The 16313-nt window shown below is 40.5% G+C and overlaps 1 protein-coding gene across 11 annotated transcripts in view; it reads right to left on the bottom strand.

Moving 5' to 3' along the window:
• The window catches only part of BTRC (beta-transducin repeat containing E3 ubiquitin protein ligase), a 123922-nt gene extending 109761 nt beyond the window's left edge, over positions 1-14161 (bottom strand). For 6 of the 11 annotated variants that reach the window (XM_030029812.2, XM_030029816.2, XM_030029814.2 and 3 more), the window contains exon 1: positions 13963-14111. In XM_030029812.2, coding sequence (XP_029885672.1) covers positions 13963-14010 — 48 coding nt within the window. In that variant the 5' untranslated portion in view covers positions 14011-14111. Of the gene's footprint in view, positions 1-6690; positions 6695-13924 lie in introns of those variants that run through there. The other 5 variants (XR_005933504.1, XM_041127131.1, XM_041127132.1 and 2 more) reach the window with 2 other exon arrangements.
• Between the last annotated feature and the right edge of the window lie 2152 nt (positions 14162-16313).

Genomic DNA, 16313 nt, shown 5'->3' with positions numbered 1-16313 from the left:
AGTACCCGAATGACAGCAGACAATTACAAAATAATAGAAGAGGAACCCATATATGCTTGACAATTTAAAATATAAAATAAAATTGCCCCTCTTCCCCCAGCCTTTAAAAGATGTGGGACACAGACAACTGCCTTGTTTGAAAGCTGTACTATTTTATCAATCAACACTACAATCTTCCACGATTATGATCCATTCAAGGCAATTCTATCAGCAATGCAATTAATTGCCCAGCAAGATCTACTCATTTTCATATTTTCATGAGTACACACCATTTATGCTCATGATTCAATATCACTGATAAGCATAGTATTTTCTCTCAGCATCTGCTCCAGCATTTTCCATGACTAGAAGTCAGGCTGCTAGGGTAATTTTCCTGTCTTTTTCAATAGCCACAATAGTGTTTGCTTTCCTCAAAAAGTAACTCTGAAAGCACTCTAACTGCTAATTTCCATCATGCTATTTTGTGAATATTTCACTTTTTTATCTAGGTGAGTGACTAATTTGTAATATAAGACTGTCTACTTCCTTTTCCAAGACATTCATGTTTATTATTGAGGACTTGCTTTAAAAATGAGCCTTCCATCACCACAGACGGCTTATTCCACAACCATCAGCAACTTATTCATAATTCTGAAATGCAATTTTGCTCTATATGAAATGCCTACTTTCTCTTTAGTCTTTTTGGTGGCCACAGAACTTGTCATATATATATTACCCATATATTAAAATTATTATATATATTGAAATTGTCTATAAGCCCGTGAGCCAGAATAGCTTACTTTGCTCATCTTTTTTTTCTGCAACTCCTGACTTTTTTCCTTTAGTAATCCACTCTTCCATTTTTAATCCATTTGATTTCTGCAGTCCCTAGCAAGGCCCAGAACAACAGAATGATTTCTGAGAACAAGTCAGTAATTTAAAATTCAGTGGTACCCTCTTCCCTTCCCTACAAAGGCTGATTTCAGAGGACATTTAATTACAGGCCTGAGTTCCTATTTTCTAAGCCTAAACACAACCCCTGAAGGCTTACAATATTTGAGTCACAGCTGGAGCTGTGGTTACTATACAGTTTAAATATCAGCCTCTTTACTGTGCAATTTGTTTTGAAAATCAAATCAGATGCCGTGTCATAAACAAGTGCTAATTAAGTACTGAGCGGAAATTGGGCTTTTTTGTGCAAGAAGGGTTCTTAAATATCTGCATCTTCACTTCCATAAGAAAGGATAAATATGTCAAGAATTATAATTATAAAAGGAAACCTACTATGGTACTTGCAAGGCAGTACTGCTGCTTCTCCATTTCATCTGCTTCCATGTAAGAAGAAATTGGGGGGGGGGGGGGGGGGGGGGGGGGCAGAACTGAGACCTGTATGAAATATATATATGTACTAAGGATCTTATGAATCTGATCATATAACCCATAATGTTTCCTTTTCCCTCAGAGAGGGCATTCACTCTGGGTTTCCATCACATACGATTTAAACAGGCAAGCTAAACCCATCTCTCTCTGTCAATGCAAAGCAATAGTAAAGCTACTTAGATTTTCATTCCTTTTAAGTTATGATCTACACACAGTATTTATTTGACGGTAACATTTCATTCATTAAATATAACACCTTGTTTGATAAATATCAAGTGAAGAATGGGAATAATGCATTTTAATACTCTGACGGTTGCCTCTGAGTAACAATATTCACGACTCCATTAACTAACAGGCTCTTGGCTACAAAGGCAGAATTAGATCTGTCAGTCACTGACATGGGAGGGCATGGCCAGTTGCACTGAAGATTGTCCATTTGAGATTACTTCCACAGCAAAGGAAAATATCCCCTGTGGCCTAGAACTTGTTAATGAGTTTGTATGCATTACAGCAATAAATTGAATTCCTACTACAGAATATACAACTTCATGGCCCAAACAGATACCTTACTCCACTGCCCAAAGCAGGACTCAAAATAAGGCACAGTTACATCTATGGACTCTAAATGAAGAAAACCAAAGACAGTATTTCAAAATCTTTCATTACTGTTAGGAGAGAAAACGATGAGCGCTCTGATTCTAAAACCATAAGCTGATAATATTTAAGTGTGCCCTTTGTGAGACTTTGTAGAAGGAACAAACAAACACTGAGTCAGTTGACTGTCACATCTCACAGTTTGATACAAACTCCTTCAGAAGGACACAGCACTCTAACAGTAGGCTCTGACTGCCTGCAAACTTAATGAATTCACCGCACATGGTGAACATGGCTACTCTAGTTCTTTAGTGAATCTGTTTGGAGTATGTTGACTGAGATCTGCTCAAAACCAGCTCCCACTGGAGAATGCCTATTTATATTCATTGACAGATAAAAAGACACAAGTTTTTATAACCTGCATGAGCAGCAGCTACCAGGAAAACTACTTTTGTAACATGAAACACCTGGGCACCTTCTTAAGGGCTCAGAAGAATACTAAGCTACAGTATTCAAAACCAAATGGAGATCTGTAACAGCACTCCATTAATCTTTGTCCAAAAAGTAACAGCAAGTTCTGCAAACATGCTTACTATAGCAGTGTAAAGAGATCCCCTTCGTGCCCATAAGTAAAAACATGCTTGATTTCACAGCCACTTGACATTTTAAGTCTGAAATTCAAGTCCTATATTCAGCCTCCTTCAAGACTGCAAGATCTGTGGTGAAGAAAAGAGAAGCTACATTTCTCATGCTACTGTCTGAACTTGTACCAGGTAAGTATCCAACAAGAACAGTGGCATTCACGGTGCAAGCATTATGTATAAAACAGAAGCTGGAAGCTTGTCTAGAGATCAATAAAATGAAGCTGATGCCTTTTAAGTATCTTTTCTCTTTTTCGTAAGTCCATAGAAAAATCAGAAAGCTCACCCAGATTCTAATTTTTCACTGAGATCAGAGCATCTGGAATAAAAAAATTCCATACCTGAGAAAAAATTACAGCCAAGGAAACTAAAATTAAGAAGTCTGGAAAACTACAATCTCCATAATCAGCAAAAGAACCTACAGTGCTACCTTTTACCTTCCTGATCTCCTGCTGAATTTCAGGTAGCAGACAAAAAAGCATGCAGATGAGATGGGTTACAGGTCTGTGCCAACTATCCTGGAAGGAAATCTGCAGTTCACACATTAAGCAAACAAATTTGTAAGAGGAATACTGGTTGTTTTTTTTCTTAAACAAATGGAAATGCTTTCAAGAGCAGACTCCAGCGCTCAACCACATCTCCTGCTTAGCTAGTGAGCTCTTGTCTTCTGAGCAGACTCCAGCACTCAAGCCAAACATTTTCCTGTTCAATAAAGAAACAAAAAACCCCCTTCCTTTTTGCAGGAATGGCCATTCTATCCCAATTCATTTCCCTCACAAAGCACTGTGCTACAATTACAATGTGGGACCTGTTCATGCATCATAAGTAACCCAGAATCCATAACTAATTGCCCCAAGACTTCCTTTCCTGATCCAAATGCCCTGTACTGAGTCCAGCTCTATGACAGGTCTCAACTCCTTGAGACTGGCACAAGATGTAAATGCTCCTTTGCTTGGCTTAACTAGAGGAAACTCATCCTTAAAACAAGAAGTACCAAAGAAGCCTGCTGTCCTGGAGGACTATGATGCAAAAATGAAGCGGCAGCAAACAGAAGCAGCTGACGATACCTAATGGGCAGCCTATGTTAGCATCCCCATGCAGAACAAGTATCTGTAAGAAGATTAACCAGAATGAGTCTAAAATGTTGCAGAAATGACTGGCCAACCCTTAAAAAGCAAAAAAAAAAAAAAAAAAAACCCAAAACACAGATGAACAGTATGTCCTGTCTCCCAAGAATGGAAATCTACTGAGACTGAGTACTGATAACTATTGCCAAAATGAAGCAGTCACCATGGAAGGCGTAAGTAAATCTACTCCCAATTTAGAACAAATTAGAATTAGTGCTAGACTAACCCAATCTTCTTCTTTAAGAAGATCACTAAAGTCCAGACAAATTAGAAGTAGTTAAGCATTTGATAGATGACATGTAGGAAGTTACTAGTTAAAATGGAGAGGATTAGGATTAATACCAGAGTTGTAAGGAGGATAAGAAACTAAAAAGGGTAGAGGATCACAGGTTATTTTGAAAAATGAACCATCAAGCTGTACAGAGATTGATCCTTGCTGAAACCTATTATTAATCTTGAAATTAATGTTAAAATATTCTCACTAATGGCTAAAAAAACCAAGAATTACCAATGTGCTAATGAAATTGGCTGAAGACAAAATTAAGAGACATCATAAATACAGAGGACACAGCATCTTGAAGATCTGGGTAACAGAACCAACACAAGATGTACATAAATTAAAAAGTAACATTATTTCCATTATAAACTAGGAACTCAGTAAACGAGAAGAAAGGAAGAGGCCCTGGGATATGTTACTCATTAGATAATGATGGTTCGCCAATAAGATGCAGCCATGAAGATGGCAAATACTACTATAAGATATTGTATAAAGTGAAAAATTGCCAGAAAAGAGAAATTAGGATTACTACTTTTGTACAAGGAACCAATAAAACTTTTCCTGGAATATTCTCTATAGCTCTGGTCACTCATATTCCAGGGAGACTAATCAAATTCTGCAGCTGTTTAAAAAGGTCTGCTAAGATGTTCAAGAGTTATAGGAAACATCTTATGATGGAAAGAAAAAGAAAAAAAAAAAATGCTGATTTAGCCTGACCAGATCCAGCTCAGAGGAGAATACGATTGCTCTCCACAAATACATGCAGATGAAGACAAGGAGCAAGAAGAGCTGTTTAAGCTCAAGGACAACACTGGCATAAGAACAAATGAGAATGAATTAGCTATGAATGAAGTTAAGCTGGAAAATAAGGACGAGGATTCTAGCTTTCAAAGTAGTCAAATTTGGAATAACTCTACAATGGCATAGCAAAGAAAATTCTACTCACTTAAGAACTACTTTGAGTAGCTTGCAAAAGGGACTAGAGAGTACACTGCCTGCCAACATTGGACTTGAATCCATGCTCCATAAGACCTGTTCCAATCCCATGCAGAGATGTTTCCTCTCACTGATGGGCTCTGTACTGTTTTGCCTCTGCATAAAGTCTTATTTTAAGGTCAGCAAGATACGGATATATAGGAATATCTTCTTGTCAGTAAAAAACTTTCAGGACATTTATGCTTGCCTATAAACAACAGCTGCGACAAAGTACAAGAGTGACATACTCCACTGGAGTCATCCCAGTCAAAAGAAAAAAAAGGAAAAAGTTACAAAAAGAAAATGAACAGGGAACATAGATTGTTGTTCCTTCGAACCTACTAGCAACAGAAAACACATTCTGTCATATTTGAAGAAATATAGTTTCTTCAGAAACAGTTTCTTCAGAAAACTGTTGAGATGCTTCCAAGACCCATCTTCTAAAACAAGATCAATCCATCATTTCTTGAGACTACACCCACTTCTCATTGTTCTAATTTGCAGAAGATGAATGATAGCTGGTTGCATTTCTCAATCCCGTTGAGAATTTTGGCATATAAGAAGGAAGGGCATTGAGCAGACCCAGTGAACAACCCCCCTGGAGAATCACCAACATCTTCCCAAGAGACAGCATTCAAGGCCAACTATCCACAAACTAAAAGCAACTCCCACATAAACACTGCTCCATCCTGCATCGCTCTCACAATAAATTACAAATTATGTATGTAGAGAGGGAGAGTGACTATATTGTATGACGGACTTTCATCCTAGACCATTTTCTCTGAAACAACTACAGACTTCTTTGGTTGCTATATGGGCAAGCCTGGAAACATTAAGATTTTCTTTTCTAGTCAGAATATGGTCTAGCCCTGCTTTGTATCCAAGTAAAGACAGCCATCACCCTTCTACTCATTATTTGATCCATCCCCCCCATAATCTGTAAGAATAACTATGTCCTTAGCTGGAAACATGAAGAGAGAGGACTCCTACAAACAGACAGAGAGAATCCACCTGTAGGCACAAAGCCAGCTGATGGAAAAACCACACCAGAGTTCGGCACTGGCTGGTAATCTTCTTCGGATCTGTTTTGCTTCACGTGCTTCTGAAGAAGATGGGCCATCTAGACTACAGTTAGAAGTACACTTATTACTGTTCTGCTAACATACAACTGCACTTAAGAACTTCTTTTTCATTCCTTCATAGTATGCCCCTGCAACTTTTCCATTCTTACCATTAGATGAAGGAAATTAAACCAGCATTAAGGCTCTTTGCTTCTGCTGGTCCAAACTGGTTAGTCCAGTGGCTTCTGCCAAGAGGTTGCATAGCTCCTGCTCACAGACTGTGAACACTTCTGTCCTTTCCTCAAGAAGACTGGGAAGACCCCTTGCTGAGCTTTCCCATTCTTCCTCATTCTCTCCTTCCTGCTGCTCTCATCAAGATGAATGCACAAACCCTTTTTCAGCAGTGGCGGGGGTGGGGGGGAAATTAAATTGGATGTTTCTCAATTCTTAGTACAGAGAAGGACTAGAAGCAGCTACAGAGTGCAAAATTATGATCAATCATTTATTTCCATGCAAAATCACTGTGGAAAAGTGAAATAATTTAAAACTGAAAGCCTTCATTGCCACTTCTCAAACCTTCTGCCATCACAGCTAAAATTTGGCTGTGCACACACACACAGCTGCAAGCAGGCTGAGCACCCATTGGTTAACAGAACCATGAACTTGCAGATGAAAGAGAAAAAATGAATTTTAATGCAGTTTTTAGAAATACTTGTCATTGTTTCAGCATTGCCATTTAGTGAATGGGACCGATTTCTCTCTCAGTAGGGGATGATATTTTAATGATGTAACAATGTACTTCCCAGAAGAAAGACAAGCCTCATGAGGCAGATTAAAACTAAGAATATTCAGATCCCATTAAAATCAGACAGTTTCAAGACATTTTTAAAATTAATTTTGTTTAATGATAAAATGTGTTATCTTAACAGGTGGCTAGCCAATTGTAAAATTAACCAAAACATGGTCAGAAGCACAAGGCTAGCTATCAGAAGAACTGGTTTCTTTTTATTCTGTCTTCTATTATCAGTGCACCATATGACCCTACACAAATTCCTCCAGTCCATGACCCCAGGCAAATTTCTGAGCTTCAGCTTTCCCTTTCTGCAAAGCAGGGGTAAAGAGACATTAAAAAGCATTGTTGTTTAATAAGCAGGACATATTTAACGCAACTCCCAGGATGTTTATTTTCAACAGTTTCTGTGGGATCAGGAAGTTTTTCTCAGCACTAATCAGCATTCTGTCAAGAAAACAGCTTCATGTTTGATTGCTTATTAATTGTATTTTGAGCACTTACTATTTAGCTGCAGCCACTGGACTCTGCTATGCAACAACTCATTTTCAGTTTCCACAGCTAAACACAGACTGTATTCAGTCGTTCTGTGCAAAATCACTTAAAATACATAAATAACACACCTTGTTGAGCATCTCCTGAATTGTAGGAAGGAGGAAATGAGGAAGACTGAAAAAAACATGGAGTATTAGAAATACTAGTTAAGTTTGCCACTGAGAATGGTTAAATAGTACACAAATCTCACCAGCACACATGGAGGTTAGAGATGACACAATGTAACCAGACAAGGAAGTGAGAAAACAGCTTATTCCTTCTGCATTGTTGAATTTAACATGATAATTTTTATACAACAAAATCAAGTTGCTTGGCTTGCTGGTTTTGCTGGTCTTAGACACGATCTCATCGTTTATACCCTAAATACTGTTGAAGCAATCACTAAGAAAATGAATATGACAAGAAATGCATCTATCTACACAGATTAAAAAAGTCAGTGGGATCCCTTCACTCAATTTTTAATGAAAATTCATAATTTCCAGGTATAAATTACTCTCCTTGTAATAGAAAATAAGTACTTTTCATTAACAAGTTTTATGATGCAAACAAACCACCAGGACAGTAAAATCCAAGGAAAACAAAACAGTGGATGAACACATTCACTTGAAAAGCATATCCAGTCAACATTCATACATCAGGAAATACTTTCTGATCCCCACTTTATATGTTTTTAGAGCATGAAGTAAATTTAAATGAGGCCAGACCATGAAGTTTCCTCTGCCATTTAACTTCTAGTCTCAAGTCATTTTTTCCGGTACCTCAGTAGCTGCTAACACTGAAAATAAACAAGAAAACAATGTAACTTTCTATTTTCATCTCATTTATAGCCCAGAGAGCACAGCTTGGTTGGCCACTGGAAATACTCCAAAGATCACCATTTCATTTTTTCTTCATTAGGCGCCTCTTAAAGAGGCGATCTCTGAGCACTGTACATTCCTACCTTACCTCTAGAGATAATACACAGCTACAGAATAATTTTATTTTCTTCCTTGGAAATCTTCATTACCCCTTTCCATATCACAAACCACTACAGAATATTGAGAATGTTGAGGCCACTGCACATGTCTTTTATCTTCCAAGGATTATTTAGGAAACCCTTTGCCTAACCAAACTTTGTGGTTAGAACAGTCTGCTTTATCTTACTAATGAGAATGATAATTTAGTACCAAATACTCATGAGGAATTATAGCTCTGCTGACTGGCAAATAATTTGCCAAGGCAGATTAGTTTAGCTGCATAAAATAAATATCCACCTGCACATACTAGCACTAATCAGGGCGTGAAATTAAACTTTTTATTCAGTGGGAAATAACTGCTGCAAGGCGGCGATTTAGTCTGGGAGGCAAATATTAAGGTCAGCCTATTCTCTCTGATGTTTATAGTATATATTACAGTGCGGAAAGCATGGTGCAACAAATTCTGCTTTTTAAGTCTATGAAACTAAATATTTCAGTGATGCGATAGCAAATTTGCCATTTGCTTTTCTAATTGCATACATTTAATGGAGCAAAGTGGCTGAAATGAAACATTACCAGAGAAGCAAGGGTGAAGTTACTGAAGTACCCAAGGCCTGCACCAAGTGCAGAAACATCTACAGCACAAAGTTTGGGGTAGAAGAAAAGAAATCAACATTTTCTTTACAATCTACTAGTCCCAACAAATCCTCAAACTAAGAGGATGCTATTTCGGTTCTATTGGAAAAAAATACTAAGCATATGTTTAACATTAAAGCAGGATTTGCAACCCCACATTTAGGAGGCAACTCTCTGCTATCCCAGCTGTTCTACAAAATAATTTTCATTGCTTTCATGCCACCCTTGCTTTGCATACCCAGGATTCTCTGCCACAATGACCACGACACAAATACGTTATTAGGAAGACTTTAAGGTTATCAAAGCCGAGTTTTAAAACAATAGCTAACAAGTCACAGGTCTTAAAAAACCCAGTCCTACTGACACCATAAATCACACAGGTTCAGTGCAAACAGAACCTCTTTTAAAGTATAAGCCTTTGTCCATCTGTTCCATATATTTATATACACACACACACACAAAGAGAGAGAAGGGAAAAAAAAAAAAAAAGATTCCAAGTCTACTACCCTTCAGCTTCCAATTACACGACTATTCCTTACTATATTACCTGCCAGTTATGTGCAAGCTCCTACAAACATGAGAATATAAAAATTAAGGAACTTCAGGGTTTTCTCTCATTTAAAAAAAAAACCCACAAAAAAAAAAGCCCACGCCACAGATGCACCTTAAAAGACAACCAAAAGGTTTTGGCTCTCCTGTGAAACTGGAAGGCCATCAGGACCTCCTAGAATCATGCCACCCAGAAAAAGGAAAACGGTAATTTGAGGGTGAAATGGAAAAAAGGCACTCATTAAGAACACTAGTATCAACATCTTCCTATTCACAAGCCAGGAAATGAAATGAAGTACTGCATACTGATTCATTCAGAAAAACTGAGAAAGTGAAACTTCATTAAATATCAAGCTATTGCTTCCCAAACTGTCCTGGATAAGATCCCAAACTGGTCAGGTACAGCTCCAAGCACTGTTAATTAAACACAACTGAAGTTGTCACTAGTCCATTCAAGAAAACAGATGTTGCTTCATAGAGCTTTGATATTTTTCTTAAATACCTTTCAAAATGAGGAACAAAAAATATGAACTCTTATAAAAAGGGCTTTATTGTATTTTTATAGCATATTACATACCTTGTAACAATCATTCTGTTAAGTGTGAATGTCAGTTTTATTTTCTGTCCCTTTTTTCCTGGCTATTTACAAGCTTTGTAAGAATCGTTCCTTAATTAAGTCTAAACATAGTTTTATATAAATGGATTCCTGGAATTAAAAACGTTCAGACTTAAGAAATGATTGTTACAGAGACTGTAACAGGCCGTAAAAAAGAATGCCACTTTAAACAAAGATTTCTCATTTTAATTAAAAAGATAATCATCAGAACATTCGTATACTTAACAGAACCATTTGAAGCTACTTTGAAAAAATATCTACTATTCTATGCAGGCATACGTAGTTTATATGACATTTAATCAAAGTCTCAGTTGAGCCTATTGCACTCATACTTTAAATACTGTATCTATAGTTTTAAACACTTTATTCAAATATGAAAGTTACTTATTGAGCACCTCATTTCTAGTACTTTTGTAAGTGGTTATGACAACAGAAATCCTGTATTCTTGAAGGCATAAAAACAGAGCTCTGTAAGGCAAGGGTTTGGGGGAGGGGTTTTTGTGGTGTTTTTGGTTTGGTTTTTTTTTTGTTTGTTTTTTTTTTTAAGCTGATGGGCACATTCACCTCTCCTTTTAGCTTGTGCATCAGTGTCTTACACACTGTACTTTACGAAGAGTGTAGTTTTATCTGTAAAGACAGGTTCCGCTCTGGTAGAATCCTTGGTGTAGCTGCAGAACACTGGACTACATAATTTACAAGATCATATTTTAAATCTATGAACTGGCTTTCATTCAAAAAAGACTTTCAAAGATGACATGGAGAATACATGACAGAAAACACTCATTCACCAGCAAAAACAGTCTTCCCTGGTGAGCAGTTGCTTAGTATTGCATAATGCTAATACACAGCAATTTAAAATTAGAAATAAATTAGGCCTTCTTAAAATGTAGAGGTAAATTGAGTATGCAAATGAAGTTAAAGAAATTACTTAAACCTTAAAGTATTAGATTATATATATTTTAGCTGACCATGAATAACTAGGAAACTGGTAGCAGATATTAGCTAAATGTAATGCTGTTTCATTGGCAAGTAATCAAGCCAATACCAGCCAGTAAGAAGGCAACCTTCTTTTACTCCTATCAAAAAGTTGCATAGACATGAGCACACAGAAAAAAACAGAGTCCGGTTTGTCTTTCAAAGCATCAAATATAGATAACTTAAAGCAAGATAATTTCATTCATAATATTAGCGTTGGATGAAGTCTCCATGTGACATTTTTCTATTAGAGTTAGACATTAAAACAAAAAACAAATCGCCAGGTCTGTCCTGCCTGATACTTTGTGACTCAAGAGAGCTGCTCATAGTGAATGCCAAAAATCAGGTACTGACATTTTCAAGTGTAAAAAGTATTATTTTCTAGAGAAGCACAAAAATACTACCACCTACAGGGCTGCTTTTCAACATGAATGAAACCTACCACAAATCCCTATCAAAAACAAAACTATCAAAAGCTGGAGAGATAATAGGTCTCATGCCTCCAAAAGATATTTGAGTATTTACCTATGATGGCACTTGGGAAACTCTCAGGGAAAAATCAATAATTAATAGCAAAGCCCACCTCAACCCAAACTGTGAGCCACCTAATAAGGAAGATATACATGAAACGTATCACACACTTGGATGAAAAAGATAATACACTGTGAATGATTCAGCATTAGTTGAGAGGATGCACGAGCTGATCTACTACCTTTATGTAGATAATTGTAACAATGCCATTACTGCCATACCTAAGTGCTTTCTGATTGCTAAAAAGCAGAAACAAGAAGATGCTTCCTAGGAGGGCCAAGCTGATACTTGCAACTGATACCTCACGTATCAAAACAACCTACCTGTGCCACATCTCCACAAACACCAAAAGACCCCACCAAGTCTGACAAAAACTTTACTTCATCAACATAATTAAAGAGTCATGTTCTAGACAGACATGCACTATAGCAAAAGCCTGAGATGTGTTAAACAAAAGCTTGTCTCACTCTTCTCTCAACCTGTAAGCAAAAATACCCTAAAAAGTTCAGAGTGGACAGAAAGAAGCCACATCTTTCATTGCACTTTTTACAAGCATTTTGCATACAAGAGGCATTTTAATAAAACATTGAGGAACTTGGTTTAGCTTTCAGTTCTCGGTGCAGCCTGATCTTGATAATTCCTCCCTTTATCTGGTGCTCTTAACAGATGCATCTCCTGTAAGAGCAGCTCTCTCTCATGCTCAGGTCTCTCCCTAGTGTCAGGGAGCTTTATTGTTTGAGTGGAACACAGCCAGCTGCAAGATGGACAGGGATTCCCTCAGGTCCCAGGCCCAATCTTATTGAAGATCTCAAACACCTGGACTAAACCCTTGGATGGGAATCTTAGCACAGAGGGTGAAAAAAGCAGCATATGAGAAGTCAGCATAGCATGTTCACAATGCTGCCTGGCAGAAGACAAAAACGTTCCAGCAGAAACTTTTCAGGATATGAAACTCAGTATCCAGAGGCAGGTTGTAATTACCAAGCTTGGCCAAACACAAGTGCAACAGGATCTGGGACACGTCTTTGGCCAATCACACACCACAGAGGGTAGTTTATTATTACTAATTGCTACCTTGCCTATTTAGATATCTACAGCATTTTCCTACTTCACTGAACTGAGACTCTATAAATCTGACAAAATTGGAGACTACTAGCAAAAAGGTCAAAAAGTCTCAAGAGAAACAAGTTCTACAAGATTAAAAAACAGAAGCCAAACAAGTGTTTTGAAGCTCAATTTAAAATTAAAATTTGCAACTAGCATTTCCTCAATTTCATTTTGGGCATATGTTCTGAAGGTTTAATAGAATTGCTTCTTCTTGATGAGCTTAGATTTAATTCTGTACCACTGGAAGCACTAATCCAAAACAAACTTTTAACAAGTGTTGCCAGTCATTTCAATTATATCCTTAGGGAAAGAACAGTTTGGGGCACCCAAAATTTGCATTCAATTCAGTTGGCAACAGTTTGTTTTCATTTCTAAATCTTACGTTTCTGGCCAAAACACTTAGAAATATCAACAAATGAAGAAAGAGAGAACGAAACTACAGTTTAAGTGCATCATGCCTCCAATCTAAGTAAACTAGGCACATTTTAAGAGCATCTTGGATGCAAGTACCCCAAGGCTGTTTTCCATGCCAAAGGCCAACTCCCAAATCTAAACAATGTAAGTGCTCTTCACACTCACTATCAATGATAGGCTGCTGCAGCAGCAGGTGAAAGATTTAAGTGTCGGTATTTACACCTCTTATGGCAGAATGGAAGGAAAAACAAAATAAAATTGCAGAGAGATGATGTGCAGTACAGAAGGATAGTCTAAGGTGTATTTAAAAAAAGAGAGAGAGAGAAAAACCCAAGAATTACATGCACAACCCCTCCCGGTGCCTGTGGGCCCCTCTGCCAGCTCCTGCCTCTCTCCAGTTTAACTTCTCCCGCTCCCAGGTGGCACCTGCAGCCCCCTACTCCCCTCCAACACAACGATACTTTTCCACGGATCTGGGGGTCCCGCTCCCGGCAGGCAGCCCTCCCCGGCAGGCAGCCCCCTCCCCGCACCCCACGGCGCCTCGGGGGCCCCGCTCACCGCCCTCCCCCGCCCGCGGGACGAGCCGCCCCCCCCGCGCCAGCCCGGCGCCCCCCGGCCCAGCACACCTTGGAGGCCCGGCCTCCCCCAGGGTCCCCTTCCCAAGTGCCCCCAGCCCCATCTCGCTCCCCCGCCCCTCCCCCACAGCCCCTCCTCATCCCTCGCCCCTCCCCCCAGCTGCCCCTCCACACACACACACGTACAGGTGCCCACCCCCGCCGCCGCGGCGGCGGCCCCTCACCATGAACTTGAGGGCCTTTTCCTGCAGTACGGCCTCGGCCGGGTCCATAGTCCTGCGCCGAGGCCGGGGCCGGGGCCGCCCCTCCTCTCAGTGCCAGGCCGCAGCCAGCGCAGACAGGAACCTGCGCTGCCCCGCGTCCCCCCCACCTCCACCTCCACCTCGCCCCGCTGCCCGGATGGCGCATGCGCCGCCCGCAGGCCCACGGGAAATGGAGTCCCCGGCCGCGCTACCGGCAAGGGCCCGAGCAGGCGCCCAGAACTACAAAGCCCAAAAGGCCTTGGGGCGGGGGGCACGCCGGGAGCCGGCTGGCGCATGCGTTGTCTGCGGGAGAGGGGGCCGACGGGAGTTGTAGTAGTGCGGGGCTGTGACGGTGTAACTTGAGGGCAGGGGTTGTTGCTGGGGGGGGAGGAATCCCTGCTCGGGGCGGGGGAGGGAGGGAAGCCCCTCTCCGCAGGGGCCATGTGGGCCATTTCCAGCCCCAGACCTTCCCTGGTGAGGTGTAAGGCTGGCTCTCAAGTCACAGCCCTGCGCTCTCTGCCATTAGCATCTCGCATGTGGCTAATGGCGGGTTGCCGCGGCGCCCACGAGAGCTTGGCTGCTCCCTTGTTTTGCTCCAGCTGCACTCCATGCCGGTGCGCTGTCGATTTGCAGGTCAGTTGTTACTGGTGCACCATCTGAAATTAATCTCGTGTGTGCAGAACAAGTACCAAAAATGCCTGGTGACTTCCGTCCGGAGAGAAGGTCGGTCCGAAGGGGCCATCGCTGCTCCTTGGCAGGGGATATGAAACAGGGAAACTTGCATCACTGGAATGGATCAAGTAGACTTACATCATTCTTGAGGGACGTTTGTTCAAATCCATCCCGTAAAAGAAACCCCTCACATAAACAGCCTCCCTTGGTGCTTCGGTCCACTTATGCTTAGTTTTTTCTCTAATAATGTTTCTAAATCAGTTTTCCCTGAAAATTGGGCCAAGTTCTCTTTGCTGTACCAAGCAGCAAACAAAAACCGAATTGATCAGCATCCCTTTAACAGCGCATAGACTGGAGGGTATTTACCATATCCCCCCCAACTCTTTAATCTTCTGTGTTGCACACCAAACAAGACAAGCTCACTCTTTGGCAGCCATCACTTCTAATCATCTCGGGTTTGTTAAATTTGTCTAATCTCTTTCCAGTTTTCCTACATTTTTCACAATGTGCCCAAAAGCTGAAACCACCTCGCATGGAGCAGCAGAGAGGAATTACCTCCTGTGTCTTTTCTACTAATTATAAGACCCCGATAACTTTTTCCATTCTCTATAACAAACACAACACTGATTGCTACGCAGTTTGTCATCCAGTAAAACACTCAGATTCTTCTCCTTGCTGCATTTGACTCTGCATCTTAAGCAAGATACCCTGAATTTCTTCCTATTTAGATGCAAAGGAGCCAGGCACAAACATCAGCACTTGCTTGCTGACATGCGGCTTAAATCCATTCTTTTTGTTCCTGTGTTTGACCTATAAAGTGAAGCTTCAAGTCACAGGTATGAACCCAGTGTCTCCTGTGCACCAGCCCCTTCCCTCATTTTCTCTAAACACCCCATCTCTTCCAGATTTTTAAACAAGATAATCAAAGAGAAAATGATGCAGAGAATATGCCCATTACTGGATTCCTTGCAGGGATACATGACCTAGGTGGTGTCTCATGACGCAGTGCCAGGAGTGTCTCCTCCAGCTAACGACACAGCAGAGATGACAGGGAATGTCAGCCCATGCAGGCTGTGATGCTGGGATGAGCTACGCTCCCAGAGCAGTGGCTTGAGAGAAGGAGGCACCTTATGTCCTCCCTCTACAATCCCAAGGCATAGAAATCTTCCAGAGAAAGCTTTCAGGTCACCAGGACATGGGCTGCTATTCTTGGACTGGCCCAGCCACACTCTTGGTCATCATACTTTAAGCCCAGACTCTTAGTAGTGAAACGCCTGAAATGCTTGGCTGTAATGGGGCTGGGCATTTTCCAGACTGCTGACAGCACTGAAAACACTTACCACAATTACATAAATAACAGTAATTATAATGAGGGAGTCCTATAATTACAAAGGGACAGCTCCTGTAACAGTACTGCAGGCAACCAGGGGCCGCCAGCACTTGAGGCATGGCTCTCCTGCGTCTCCTCCCTCTGGGCACCCTGCAGTTGGCTGGGATGTAAATGGATCCTCTTCATAGCAGCGTGACAGGCTCAAGGCTTTGATTGCATGGTTTATTTGTCAATAATATCTGATGCTGGCCTAATTGTAGGAAAATTGAAAAGTGTAATGTTTCAGCACTAGACACCACTGTCCCAAAGCCCTCTAGGCCGATTGATCTGT

Source organism: Aquila chrysaetos, chromosome 11 (assembly GCF_900496995.4).
Source record: "Aquila chrysaetos chrysaetos chromosome 11, bAquChr1.4, whole genome shotgun sequence".
NCBI lineage: Eukaryota > Metazoa > Chordata > Aves > Accipitriformes > Accipitridae > Aquila > Aquila chrysaetos.
The sequence above is the reverse complement of the archived record's forward strand: the minus strand, read 5'-3'. Positions and strand labels throughout refer to the sequence as shown.